The sequence below is a fragment of the Rana temporaria genome, chromosome 5, assembly GCF_905171775.1.
Source record: "Rana temporaria chromosome 5, aRanTem1.1, whole genome shotgun sequence".
Lineage (NCBI taxonomy): Eukaryota > Metazoa > Chordata > Amphibia > Anura > Ranidae > Rana > Rana temporaria.
In genome coordinates this window covers 13,291,289-13,306,819 of record NC_053493.1, presented here as the reverse complement: position 1 = coordinate 13,306,819, position 15,531 = coordinate 13,291,289, and the positions used below count along the sequence as shown (strand labels likewise).

Sequence of the window (15,531 nt, the reverse complement as noted above, 5' to 3'; positions counted from 1 at the left end):
CGCCAGAATTGGCTTGAGCTGGAAGTGGTTAACCACTTCAGCCCCGGAAAAATTCCCCCCCCCCCCCTTCCTGACCAGAGCATTCGGCACTGTGTCGCTTTAACTGACAATTGCGCGGTCGTGCGACGTGGCTCCCAAACAAAATTGTTGTCCTTTTTCCCCACAAATAGAGCTTTTTTTTTGGTGGTATTTGATCACCTCTGCGTTTTTTATTTTTTTGCGCTATAAACAAAAATAGAGCGACAATTTTGAAAACAAATCGAATTAAAATTATTTTTGACTTTTTGCTATAATAAAAATCCCCAAAAATATATATAAAAAAAAAAATGTTCCTCAGTTTAGGCCGATACGTATTCTACATATTTTTGGTAAAAAAACGCAATAAGCATATATTGATTGATTGGTTTGCTCAAAAGTTATATCGTCTACAAAATGGGGGATCATTTTTTGGAATTTTTATTATAAATTTTTTTTTATTAGTAATGGCAATTTTTTTATCGTGACTGTGACATTATGGCGGACACATCGGACACTTTTGACACTATTTTGGGACCATTGTCATTTATACAGCGATCAGTGCTATAAAAATGCACTGATTACTGTGTAAATGACACTGGCAGGGAAAGGGGTAAAACCCTAGGAGGCGAGGAAGGGGTTAAGTGTGTCCTAGGGAGTGATTCTAACTGTGGGCTACCTAGAACATGACAGAGATCACTTCTCCCGATGACAGGGAGCAGTAGATCTCTGTCATGTTGCTAGGCAGAACAGGGAAATGCCTTGTTTACATAGGCATCTCCCCGTTCTGCCGCTCTGTGAGACGATCGTGGGCACCCAGTGGACATCGAGTCCGTGGTAAATGTTTGTAATATATACAATGTAGCCATGAAAAGTTTGGACACCCCTGAGTCTAAAATCATTGGTCTTGCACATTTTCTATGTCCTCAGATGGTGCAAGGATGGACATCTACTGCCGGAATCTAATAAGTATCAGACGTTTGGCGAGCCGAGAACAGGAACCCTGGTCCTGGTGATAAAGAAAGCCAGCAAGGAAGACGTTGGCTATTATGAATGTGAGGTATGGACCTTCCGTGGGCTTTTATTTCTCCACCTGGGAAACCATTTCAAAAAAATTCTGTAAAGTTTGCGTATAAGTTCAGTCCCATACTGTCTGGCTACATAGCCTGTCCCTCTCTGTCTCCATGTACATATCGAAGTTGTACAGCTCATTACAAGTCACCTTCTTTTCTTCCAGTTGGCGAACAGACTGGGGTCCTCACGTAGCGGAGCCGAACTGAATGTTCACACAGTGGCATCACTGACCCAAGAGAGGAGGGGAGACCAGACCATCACCATAGAAGGTAAAGGATGTATTCATACAAAATTAAAGTTTTTACATTTTTATGTTTTTTTTATTTTACAATTGTATGGTTACTGTATGTTCAACTTTTTTTTTATAATGCCATTTACTAAGTTGAATGCAAATAGGATTGAGAATGCAGCCTAGCCATTCACTAGAGACCGGTGACATCACTGACAATGCAGCCTATCCATTCACTAGAGACCGGTGACATCACTGAGAATGGAGCCTATCCATTCACTATAGACCGGTGACATCACTGAGAATGGAGCCTATCCATTCACTAGAGACCAGTGACTTCACTGAGAATGTAGCCTATCCATTCACTAGAGACCGGTGACATCACTGAGAATGGAGCCTATCCATTCACTAGAGACCGGTGACATCACTGAGAATGCAGCCTATCCATTTACTAGAGACCGGTGACATCACTGAGAATGCAGCCTATCCATTCACTAGAGACTGATGACCTCACAGCCTATCCATTCACTAGAGACCAATGACATCACTGAGAATGGAGCCTATCAATTCACTATAGACCGGTGACATCACTGAGAATGGAGCCTATCCATTCACTAGAGACCAGTGACACCACTGACAATGCAGCCTATCCATTCACTAGAGCACGTTGTGTGTTTCACGTCACCGGGTTCTGACACGATCGTTTTTTTAACCGATGGTGTGTAGGCACATCAGACCATCAGTCAGCTTCATCTGTGAACCGATGAAATGGTCCTTCAGTCCGTTCTCATCGGATGGACTGATCGTGTGTACAGGGCTTCAGACATCTAAACCTTTAGACTGTGCTAACTCACAACACACATCTATCATCAATAGAACTTTCACACAATACAGTGTCAATTAGCATGACACAATGAAAGGTTCTTAGGAGCCATACTAAGGTTCATTTACATCACAATAGCAGACGATATTAACCCCTAACAGTCTATGTTCCCACATTAAATGAGTCGCTCTTTCAATTGACCTGTTGGGTTCAGAATTAACAAACAGTAATATTTCAAGATATTCTGAATGTCCATTATGTTCTGGCTCATACTTTGTACGAGCTTCTGGGTTCCACGGGCCCTCCCGTTACATATGGATACTGTATGTTAACATTGGTGCATTTGTGAATATAAAACGTGTTAGTTCAGACCTGTTCACCTGTTAATGTTAAATGGAATCCTGTTCTTGTTTCTTTTGGCTATGTTGTGATTGTGAATGTATTGGTCCCCTTTGTGTCGATCTAAGTTGGAGGTCTCTTGATTGCTTTAGTTTCTTCTCACACTAAACTGTATGGTTACACATCCTCCAATGATGTTGGGTGAAATTATGTAAGCAATAAATAATGTTTAGTTCCACACAACCGGCTAAAGTGTATCTAAAGACTTAACTTCTTTAGTATTAGATAGAGTGGTGAGGGGTGAGAACCTCGTCTTGGTTTTTACTGCTACTAGTGTCCCCAGCTGGCGACATTTCTTCTCTTTATTTGTCCAGGTGACCATTGTGACCACCAGGACCGAAAGTGAGGGAAACTCCAAAATGATGAGTTGTTGCCAGAATAGGAATAGAGGAAATATTCCACTTGCAACTGTTTAACCACTTAAGACCCGGACCATGGTGATCAGTGGGAAGAATGTTCCTTACATTGGTGATCAGTGAGAAGAATGTTCTTTACATTGGTGATCAGTGAGAAGAATGTTCCTTACATTGGTGATCAGTGAGAAGAATGTTCCTTACATTGGTGATCAGTGAGAAGAATGTTCCTTACATTGGTGATCAGTGGGAAGAATATCCCTTACATTGGTGATCAGTGGGAAGAATGTTCCTTACATTGGTGATCAGTGAGAAGAATGTTCCTTACATTGGTGATCAGTGAGAAGAATGTCCCTTACATTGGTGATCAGTGAGAAGAATGCTCCTTACATTGGTGATCAGTGAGAAGAATGTTCCTTACATTGGTGATCAGTGGGAAGAATGTTCCTTACATTGGTGATCAGTGAGAAGAATGTTCCTTACATTGGTGATCAGTGGGAAGAATGTTCCTTGCATTGGTGATCAGTGGGAAGAATGTTCCTTGCATTGGTGATCAGTGAGAAGAATGTCCCTTACATTGGTGATCAGTGAGAAGAATTTTCCTTACATTGGTGATCAGTGAGAAGAATGTCCCTTACATTGGTGATCAGTGAGAAGAATGTTCCTTACATTGGTGATCAGTGGGAAGAATGTTCCTTACATTGGTGATCAGTGGGAAGAATTTTCGAATTTCAGATTTTATGAAATACCTAATTTTCTGATTTTGGAATTTTCAAATTTCTGATTTTCGAATCTCCGATTTTCGCATTTTTGGATTTTTTGAATTTTGGAATTTCAAATGTCAAATTTCCGAACTTCCAAATTTTCGTAAATTTAGAATTTCCGAAAATTCCGAAATTTGGAAATTCAGAAAAATTCGGAAATTTTTAATTTTCGTAATGAACCAATTTGTCAAAATTCGTTAAAAAGCGAATTCGGAACGAAATGAACTGCACATTTCTAAAATAAATCCTGGCATTCAAAACTATAGAAGACCTTGGCCGGCACATATGTTCTCGTTGGTTGTTCACCGTGCTGTAGACTTCCTAGATTTTAGAATTTTCTAACATTTCAGACATGTAATGAAGATATATTTTTGGAAAGTGCCTTTAATTATTATGGCTGATTGCCTATCATATGGATTGGATCCTCACCATGGTCCTCCTGTTGTATCAAACGCTCTGCATTAGAGGTTTGGAAAGCTTTTGAAGGCCACACAGTGATACAACCATTTTCGGTTGTGATGAAGGAGAGCACTTGATGTAAATGAGGAGATGCTTGAAGATCTTTTCCAGAACACTGCATCTTAATCAGCACTACTTGAAACTTACTTGTGCGCTTACTGATACCCTAATCAGTTCCATGTGTCTCATGCACGGCAAGCCACTGACTTATGCTAGCGTTGAAAGCTTTGGCATGCAAATACGTAATTGCGATGTTTGCTAGACGCTTGTTCCTGCATTCTGTCTTCTCGGAGTTCCTTTCTTACCTGCTCTGAACCTCACAGCCTGGAGCCGCTATTCCCTATAGCGAAAAAGTCAAGATGAACGATCGCGATTTCTGATTTCTGACAAAGCCTAGAGATGGGTGAACCAAAAGTTGAGTCCCAATCAGGCTGATTTGTGGGCAGGGCCGCCATCAGGAATTATGGGGCCCCTTACACAGCTTCAGGCATGGGCCCCCTGGAGCTGAGAACCGGGGGGGGGATTCTGCTGCCGCCTGAAATTGAGAAGCGGGGGATGCCGCCGCTAATTGAGAAAATTGAGAAGCGGGGGGCCCTTTACAAAAAAAAGAAATAAAGAAAAAAATTATAAAAAAAGGGGGGGTAGCCATCCGGGGCCCTGGGGACCTCTGGGCCCTTTAATAAAAAAAAAATATATATATATATATATATATATATATATATATATATATATAAAAAGGGGGGTTGCCATCTGGGGCCCTGGGGACCTCTGGGCCCTTTATTTAAAAAAATACAAAAAAAGGGGGGGTTGCTATCCGGGGCCCTGGGGATCTCTGGGCCCTTTAATAAAAAAATATATATATTTATATAAAAAAAAAAGGGGGGGTTGCCATATGGGACCCTGGGGACCTCTGGGGCCTTTAATTAATATATATATATATATATATTATATATATATATATATATATATATATATATATATATATTAGGGCTGTGCGTTAAACGCGATATTAACGGCGTTAACGCAAACCCATGTTAACGCCGTCAATATTTTTATCGCGCGATTAACGCAGGAGCCCTCGGGGTGGACATGCAGAGTGTGCAGCGGCGCGGCGCGGCTTACCTTTTCGCTGGATTCACAGGCAAGTTACTCACCTTGTCCCTGGATCCAGCGATGCCACCCCGCTGTGTGATCGAGCGGGTCCTCCTTGCTTGGCGGGTCCTCCTCGCTTGGCGGGTCCTCCTCGCTTGGCGGGTCCTCCTCGCTCGGCGGGTCCTCCTCGCTCGATTCACAGTGCCTGTGTGCCGCCGAGCTCCGTTCCCTGCGACGTTACGACGCACGGGAGCGGAGAACGGCGCCAAATTTAAAAAAGTAAACAAACACAATACACACAGTATACTGTAATCTTATAGATTACAGTACTGTATGTAAAAAATACACACCCCCCTTGTCCCTAGTGGTCTGCCCAGTGTCCTACATGTTCTTTTATAAAATAAAAACTATTCTTTCTGCCTGAAAAACTGTAGATTGTCCAAAAGTGTCCCTTTATGTCAAAGATGGTTTTAGATCAGCTAGAAAACAGCGATAATAAATTATAATCACTTGCAGAATTGTGCGATATTTGTGGGGAAATTCGTCATAAATTAGAGCGATTAATCGTGAGTTAACTATGACATTAATGCGATTAATCGCGATTAAAAATTTTAATCGTTTGACAGCACTAATATATATATATATTGTAATGTTTGGGGGACCAGCTTGATCGCAGGACACAGGCTTCTTAAATCAAAACTATGGTTTATTAAACTTAAATGGCTTAGCAGCAGCAAAAACAAAAGAAATAACAGTCTCACCGACTTGTACAGCTCAGAACTGCTATCGCAGTTAAACAGTCCTTCCAGGTAAGTCCTTCAGTAGCAGGTTTTTAGGCAGGACACTGCCAAGTCCTTTCACAGCTTTTCATAGCTTTTCATAGCTTCCACAGCTTTCCTTGTCCACCATTCACCATGCATTGGACTCTCCTACACTCCTTCACTCTCACCTGCACTTCCTGTCTGCTTTAAACTACTTCCTTACACAGGTGTGTTAACCCTTTCCATTCCCTTAAAGGCACCACAGTCCAAACAGAGGGGAAATATAACGTCCTTCCAGGACCCAGCCATGGCGTCCTGTACATATCCCCCCCCTGTGCCCCAACGCCAAGGAGGTGGAGGCAACAGTGGAGCTCAAACAATGGACTCGGGAGAGAGCATCTGCATTTTGATGCAGTCTCCCGGGCCTATGCTCCACTACAAACTTAAATTCTTGGAGCGCCAGGAACCAACGTGTAATCCTGGCATTAGTCCCTTTACCCTGCCTCATCCATGTTAAAGGGGCATGATCAGAAATGAGCCTAAACTTCCTCCCCAAGAGGTAATACCTGAGGGAATCCAGAGCCCACTTAATGGCCAGACACTCTCTTTCAATAATAGCGCAGTTTTTCTCCGCTGGTGTCAACTTTCTACTGAGGAAGACTACTGGGTGTTCCTCACCACAAACAACCTGTGACAACACAGCTCCCAATCCTACATCGGAAGCATCAGTTTGGACAACAAACTCTTCTGAAAAATTGGGCGCTATCAAGACAGGGTGTTGGCACAGTGCTGACTTGAGCACCAAAAAAGCCTTCTCAGCGTCTGCATTCCACTCCACCATGACCGATTTCCGACCCTTAGTCAGATCGGTCAATGGAGCCGCCAATGTGGCAAAGTTGGGTACGAACCTCCTGTAGTATCCCACCATGCCCAGGAATGCACGAACCTGCTTTTTTGTGAGGGGGCGGGGCCAACTCTTTATAGCCTCTACCTTGCTGACCTGAGGTTTCACCACCCCTCTACCCACAATATAGCCCAGGTATTTCACCTCCTCCATTCCCAAAGCACATTTTTCAGGGTTTATTGTAAACCCCTCTTTCCAGAGAGAGTCCAGTACTGCCTGGACTTTGGGCAAGTGTGACTCCCAGTCTCTGCTAAAAATGACTATGTCGTCCAAGTACACTGAGGCATACTCCCGATGAGGTCGTAAAATCCTATCCATTGCTCGCTGGAACGTGGCTGGAGCAGTTTGCAGTCCAAAAGGCATTCTTTTGTACTGAAAACTCCCCTCTGGAGTAGAAAAAGCAGTTTTCTTTTTAGCAGCCTTAGTTAATGGGATTTGCCAATACCCCTTGGTAAGGTCTAATGTTGTGATATACCTAGCTGGACCTAGTCTCTCAATAAGTTCATCTACCCGGGGCATGGGGTAGGCATCAAACCGTGAAACTTCATTAAGCTTCCGGAAATCATTGCAGAATCGCAGAGTCCCGTTGGGCTTTGGTACCAACACAATCGGGCTCGACCACTCACTCTGCGATTCCTCAATGATCTCCAGGTCCAGCATCTTCTTTACTTCCTCTGAAACGGCCTTCCTTTGAGCCTCTGGGATGCGGTAGGGCCTGACAAAAACTTTGACTCCCGGTTCCGTGATAATATCATGCTCTATGACACTAGTTAGCCCCGGCAGGTCTGAAAACTTCTCTTTATTTCTCTGCAAGAACTCCTTTGCCTGCTGACTTTGGTATTTAGATAGGGTATTTGCTACTTGGACACTCTCCACCCCAACCTGTGGCTCAAGCCTTGCACTAGCCAGGGAGGTCACCGGTTCCCTGTCTGTCCAGGGCTTTAACAAGTTGACATGATATATCTGATACGGTTTCCTCTTGCCTGGCTGGTGGACTCTATAATTGACCTCTCCCACTTTTTCCACAACTTCAAAGGGTCCTTGCCACCTGGCTAAGAACTTACTTTCCACAGTGGGAATTAGTACCGCTACTCGATCCCCCACTTGGAAGTGCCTTATTTTAGCAGCCCTGTTATAGACCCGTCGTTGAGCCTCCTGGGCTTTTTGCAAATGCTCTTTGACTAGCGGCATCACGGTTTGGATCCTTTCCTGCATTTGGGAGACATATTCCAGGACACTCTTATGCTGAACAGGTTCACTTTCCCACTCCTCTTTAACCACGTCAAGAAGTCCGCGAGGTCTCCGCCCATATACCAACTCAAAGGGCGAAAAACCCGTGGAGGCCTGGGGCACTTCCCGGATAGCAAACAGGAGAGCTGGTAACAGGCAGTCCCAATCTTTCCCATCCCTTTGTACCACTTTCTTGAGCATAGATTTAAGGGTCTTATTAAAGCGTTCCACCAACCCGTCCGTTTGGGGATGGTAGACCGATGTGCGTAGCTGTTTAATCCGGAACAGCTTACACACATCGGCCATAACCCTTGACATAAACGGGGTACCCTGGTCTGTGAGTATTTCCTTGGGGAAACCAGTCCGTGTAAACATCTGGAATAATTCCCGGGCAATGGCCTTTGAGGAGGTATTCCGCAGGGGTAGCGCCTCAGGATATCGGGTGGCATAGTCAAGAATCACCAATATGTAGGAGTGACCTCGAGCTGACTTTACCAAGGGACCCACTATATCCATGGCTATCCTCTCGAATGGGACCTCAATTATGGGCAGAGGGACCAAAGGGCTCCGAAAATGAGTCACCGGAGCGGTCAACTGACAGGTCGGACAAGAGGCACAGTATCTCTGTACCTCTGCTTTCAGACCTGGCCAGTAAAACCGGTCGGTGATCCGTGCCTCCGTTTTTTCAACTCCCAGGTGTCCCCCTAACACATCGTTATGGGCCAGGTCCAGAACCTTTCGTCTATATTGTTGGGGTACCAACAATTGCTCTACCACATTTTCTCTCTCCTTGGTAACCCGATACAGCAATTCATTATATATTGCAAAGTGTGGCCACCTCTCATTCGCACCTGGCTCTTGGGGAACCCCATTTACTACTACCACTTGTTCCCGTGCATGGGCCAAAGTGGGGTCCTGCATCTGAGCAGTCCCAAATGCCCCATGGGGAACACCCAAATCCGGCAGCGCAGGGGTAGAGGCCACTTCCTCATCCTCTTCCCCCAGCATTACCTGAAGTGGGAAAGGCTCCTCCCCCTTAGTGTTTTGGTAGGTCTGTGGACCACATATCTTGACATCCTCAATAGTATCAACACTACTTTCATCACCATTAACCCAATCATTAGCATTTTCCCCATCTGGGTCCACATTAACGTTTGGCAGTTCAGGGTTATCCCTCTCAGCAGCAGGAACAGGGGGGCTAGTTTCTCCCCAGTCTCTGAACTGTTCTCCTTGTTCCCACAGTTTTGTAAACAATGGACAGTCTCGTCCTATTATAACATCATGCACCAAGTTCTTTATCACCCCCACCTCTTGAGTAACAGTGCCACATGCTGAGGAGATAGACAACGTGATGAGCGGGTACTCTCTAGTGTCCCCGTGAATGCATACCACCCGTAAAGTTTTTCTTACCGGACCGATCTTCCCAATCACTCTAGGATGAACCAGGGTTACCATGCTTCCAGAGTCCAACAAAGCCCGGGCAGGGAGGTGGTTCACTTGGACTTCACACTCAAACTTTTCCTCATCCAGGTCGAGGTGTGTGGTGCACACTTTGTGGGCACAAAAAGACCCCCTCCGAAGAACCCCGCATTCCATGGGCTCCTCTTGCAGTGGGCAGTGTGCCCGGGTATGACCCCAGGAATGACATCGCCAACATTGTACATCCCCTCCTCTCCGAACAGGAACAGAACGCTGCGAAGGTACCGGGAGTGTCTCTTGGCCTTCCGGGGTGTTTGTCCCAGGGCTCCTTGGAACATCCTTTCGAAGGGCAGCAGTTGGTCGAACAGGCCGTGGCAGACTAGGCCCTATGCGCTTGGTAGGTCCGAGCAGGTCCTCCACCACTGTATATCGTTCCACCATCTCAACAAGGAGGTTTGCTGTTTTGGGGTCTCCATGGCTGACCCACCGTTGGAGGTCATCTGGCAGGGACCTCAGGTATCGGTCCAGCACGACCCGCTCCACAATTTGGGGGCCAGACAACACCTCAGGCTGCAGCCATTTTTTTACTAGTTGCACCAGGTCATGCATTTGAGACCGGGGTGGCCGATCTGGACGATATTTCCATTGGTGTACACGTTGGGCCCGAACGGCCGTAGTCACCCCCAGACGAGCCAGAATTTCTGCCTTTAGCTTTTGATAGTCTTTAGCATCATCTGGTGGCAGGTCAAAGTAGGCTTTTTGAGGATCTCCAGTGAGAAAAGGAGCAATGAGGCCGGCCCATTGGTCCTGAGACCATCCTTCTCTCTCCGCTGTCCTCTCAAACGTAGCAAGAAATGCCTCTACATCATCGCTCAGGGACAACTTCTGTAGAAAATGGCTTGCCCTCACAGTCACCTGGTTGCCAGGGGCAACAGCCGCTGGCTCCTGAACCTGAGACAGCTGTTGCACCGCTTCCTTTAAGGCAGTCACCTGAGCCTGCATAACCCCTTGCTGCGTCGCTTGCTGGGCCGCCAACAGGCGAGTATTTTCTTGCTGCAGAGCCAGCGCCTCTTTGTGGTAAGTTTGCGCTTGCATGTTAGCCAAGGTCAGCTGTTTAATTAGCTCCTCCATTGCTTCAACTTTCAATGTTTGTGCAGCTTTAACCCAGGACATAAATTCAATGTACTGTCCCTTTAAATGTTAGTTCAATATAAAGTCCAATGCAACAAAAAAAAAAAACGTTTTTTTTTTTTTTTTTTCCCTCTTCTTATGCCTGTTATTCAGTCCTGCCCGCATTCGAGCACCAGTGTAATGTTTGGGGGACCAGCTTGATCGCAGGACACAGGCTTCTTAAATCAAAACTATGGTTTATTAAACTTAAATGGCTTAGCAGCAGCAAAAACAAAAGAAATAACAGTCTCACCGACTTGTACAGCTCAGAACTGCTATCGCAGTTAAACAATCCTTCCAGGTAAGTCCTTCAGTAGCAGGTTTTTAGGCAGGACACTGCCAAGTCCTTTCACAGCTTTTCATAGCTTTTCATAGCTTCCACAGCTTTCCTTGTCCACCATTCACCATGCATTGGACTCTCCTACACTCCTTCACTCTCACCTGCACTTCCTGTCTGCTTTAAACTACTTCCTTACACAGGTGTGTTAACCCTTTCCATTCCCTTAAAGGCACCACAGTCCAAACAGAGGGGAAATATAACGTCCTTCCAGGACCCAGCCATGGCGTCCTGTACAATATATATATATATATATATATATATATATATATATATATATATATATATATATATATATATATATTACATTTTTTTTTATAAAAAATAAATAAAAAAAGGGGGGTTGCCATCCAGGGCCCTGGGGACCTCCGGACCCCTTACAAGAAAAATAATAATAATAAAAAAAAAGGGGGATGCCATCCGGGCCCCTTACAGGTGTACTGCCTGTACCCCCCTGATGGCGGCCCTGTTTGTGGGTACCTGGATATTAGAGAGCTTTTCCCAGTTCCATACCTCCCAACATTTTGAGACGGGAATGAGGGACACCTACTAGAAAACGTATGTAGGCATAGGACACACCCCTTGCCACACACCCTTAAAGGAGAACTAACCAAAAAAAAGTTAATTAAACCTACAAGTGCTTTTTTTACAACTACTATTCCTTTACATTGGCTTTTGAAATTTCCAAATGCAGCAATTTAGAAATTGGATGAAAACTGTGTGTGTGTGTATTTATACTTCTGTGGTACGGCATACATATAAGTATTCATATTTAAATTTCCGTATTTTGGCAGCTTCTTCCAGCTCCTCATTTCTAACACCTGTGACATGCTGATTTTACAGTATAAATACACTCACTGATTAATTGCTGTTTTTAATCTGGGTGTGGGATTCGCAATTCTCACTTCCCGTCTTTTTAGAAACAGTATCCGTATAAATTGAACACAATGAAAGCAGGGGAGTGTACTAACCTACAGCAACCGACCAAAGGTTTCCCAAAACATTGAAGCCTACCAGAGCCCATGGCAGATATGGTGGCTGCATTTGTTTTCTACCTTTTTTTTCCTGCTTTATTTTTTACCCAGCCAGTGACACACTTCCTGTCCTAAGGTGACAACATTCACCCATTGTACTAGATCTATGAAGGAACAGCACAGTCACTAGGGTGACCACATTTCCAAAATACCATTCAGGGACATCCCCCCTTCCCAAAAATCAGCTTGTGCTGTAACGAATCACAGCACAGTGATTGGACACAAGAGGCAGGATTTATGATTTCTCCAATCACAAACAGGGGGCGGGGATTGTGCTCCTCCAGGCATTCCTAACCAGGACAAGTACTCACAAGTTGTAACAGTAGAGTGGTGGACCAGAGGTGCTGATGGCATCTGTCTTGAGGAGCGGAATGAGGCCTGGCCAGTCTGCACCCAAACAGGAAGGCTTACAGGTAGGATGGCGCGTCCCTGCGCTTTCCCTACTCCTCCAGAACCTTTCACTGATGCTAAGCACTGTCCCTGACAGACAAGTGAACTATCCCTACACTAGTCACATGCAAAATGCGTGCCAAACCCAGGAGCCAGGGTCTAAAAAGATTCTGCCTAACCCAAGATGTCCTCCAAAGTCACATGCGGTGCCAGCACCCATCTAGAAGAAATAATTCAGAGAAAACCATACCAAACCCCGGAGCCAGGGTCTTAAAAAGTCTCTGCCTGACCCAAGATGGCCTCCAGAGTCACATGGAGTGCCAGCACCCATTCAGAGGAAATGGTTCAGAGAAAACCATACCAAATCTGGGAGCCAGGGTCTTAAAAAGTCTCTGCCTGACCCAAGGTGGCCACCAATGTCACATGGAGTGCCAGCACCCATTTAGAGGAAATGGTTTCCGGGAAAACCATACCAAACCTGGGAGCCAGGGTCTTAAAAAGTCTCTGCCTGACCCAAGGTGGCCACCAATGTCACATGGAGTGCCAGCACCCATTTAGAGGAAATGGTTTCCGGGAAAACCATACCAAATCCGGGAGCCTGGGTCTTAAAAAGATTCTGCCTAAGATGGCCACCAAAGTCACATTGGTTGCCAGCACCCATTTGAAGGAAATGGTTTCCGGGAAAACCATGCCATACCCGGGAGCCAGGGTCTTAAAAAGATTCTGCCTGACCCCAGATGGCCTTCAAAGTCACATGGAGTGCCAACATCCAATCAGAGAAAATGGCCTAGAGAAAACCATAGAGGAACTAGGGGCCAGATTCACCAAAGAGATACGACGGCGTATCTCCTGATACACAGTTGTATCTCTGTTTCTATCTATGCGACTGATTCATAGAACCAGTTACGCATAGATATCCCTAAGATCCGACAGGTGTAATTGTTTTACACTGTCGGATCTTAGGATGCAGTACCGCGGCCGCCGCTGGGGGGAGTTCGCGTCGTAAACCAGCGTCGGGTATGCAAATTAGGCGTTACGGCAATTCCCAACGGATTTTCGCGTTCGCTACGTCACTGCTAGTCTAGTTTCCCGTCACAAAGTTAGTCGTCGTTTGACCTGCCCTAACTTTACTCAGCAATTGTATTGCTGTTTAAAGTATGGCCGTCGTCAGTTAGCAAAATATCCTACTACCCAAGAGGGGTTTCTGATCATTCCCCCCTGGTGCTGTCACTGAATACAGGAAAAAAAATGCCCCCCAAATAATTGGAAAATAAGTCCCTTCTGGCTAGAAGTAATAGGGAAGCCAGAAGAAATTAGCATCAAATTAAGGGAATTCCTGGACTTTAACGCAGGGACAGCGCCAGAGGGAGTGGTGTGGGACGCCCTAAAGGCATTTCTCAGGGGTATATTGATCCAGCAGGTAGCTAAGATTAAGAGAAATTCAAGGGAATGGGAGGAGAAAATCAGGGAAGAGGTCCTAGAGGCTGAAAAGCAATATGTAGAAAATCCAACATTGTCTAAACAACAATTATGGTTGGAGAAGCAACAGGAATATAAGTTAGTGGTTAACAAGAAAGTTGAAAATAAGCGTCTATTTCAGGAGCAGAGCGCTTTTTCGGAGGGGGAAAGTGTGGGCCATACTTTGGCCCTCCTAGCGAAAACTAATATGGCACCCTCTAAAGTTCCAGCAATTAGGACGGCAGGGGGCGGGATATCATTCGAAACATCTGCAATAGTGGACACGTTTGCAGCTTACTACAAAGATCTATATAGATCAAAAAAGGGGGAAGCTAAAGTGCAGATGGAAGAATTCTTTAAAGGAATAGGAACCCCAGTTTTGTCAGAGGAAGATAGAAATGATATGGAATCCCCAATCACATTATTGGAATTGCAACAGGCAGTCAAAGGACTCTCCAATCAAAAATCCCCAGGGCCAGATGGCCTGCCAGCGGAGATTTACAAACAATATGGTGAGGTACTGCTCCCGGAATTACTAAAAACGCTGAACTGGGCGTTAGAAGGAGGAAGGCTACCCCCTCAATGATGGAAGCAATTATTATAGTGCTCCAGAAGGAAGGGAAGGATCAACTAGATACATCATCTTACAGACCTATATCTTTGCTTTGCTCAGATGTAAAAATATTGTCTAAGGTATTGGCGACGAGAATAAACAAATATATTCAGAAATTAATACACCCAGATCAATCTGGATTTATTCCAAATCGGTCCACGAGTATAAACATAAGAAGGCTGTACCTAAACTTACAGACTCCAACGGAGAATATGGGAGATAGGTCTATTCTATCATTGGACGCCACCAAGGCCTTTGATAGTTTGGAGTGGGACTATCTCTGGCATGCTCTGGAGAAGTCTGGGTTTGGTCCATCTCTTATTAAATGGATAAAGCTACTGTATAATTCCCCAAGGGCCAAAATAAAAATAAATAATGAAGTTTCACAGTCGTTTGAACTGGAAAGGGGAACGAGGCAGGGATGTCCATTGTCCCCCCTCCTCTTCGCCCTGGCAATTGAGCCCTTGGCGATTGCTATTAGAGCAAGACAGGAAATACAGGGGTTTCAGAGAGGAGTAGAGGAGGAAAAAGTCGCACTTTATGCGGACGATATCCTTCTTTTTTTGGGCAACTCCACAACCTCCCTTAAAACGGCAGTCCAAACAGTAGAAGCGTTCGGACGATTTTCGGGCCTAGTAATAAATTGGGAAAAGTCAACACTCTTATTAGTGGACCCGGTAAGCAATATGGATGGAATGGGAATCCCTCAATTAAAAATTGGGGAGAAGATGGAGTATCTAGGCATTGTGGTAACATGTAACCCAGAACAATTTATAAACAACAATCTAGTGCCACTTCTGGGTAAATTTAAACGCAAAGCGGAGATATGGGGACATTTGCCACTATCGGTGGCTGGCCGCAGCAATTTAATCAAAATGATATGGATGCCACAATTGCTCTATATACTCCACAACTCCCCAGTATGGATTGATAACAGATGGTTTAAAAAGATAGAGACCCTCTTTAGGACCCTAATCTGGAAAAAGGGTAAAGCAAGGATCAGTCTC

General features: G+C 44.9%; 1 protein-coding gene across 1 annotated transcript in view; it reads left to right on the top strand.

Moving 5' to 3' along the window:
• The window catches only part of OBSCN (obscurin, cytoskeletal calmodulin and titin-interacting RhoGEF), a 640,872-nt gene that overhangs the window by 447,817 nt on the left and 177,524 nt on the right, over positions 1-15,531 (top strand). The window contains exons 98-99 of the mRNA XM_040354276.1: positions 946-1,075; positions 1,253-1,358. Of these exons, the coding sequence (XP_040210210.1) occupies positions 946-1,075; positions 1,253-1,358 (236 nt within the window). The remainder of the gene's footprint in view (positions 1-945; positions 1,076-1,252; positions 1,359-15,531) is intronic.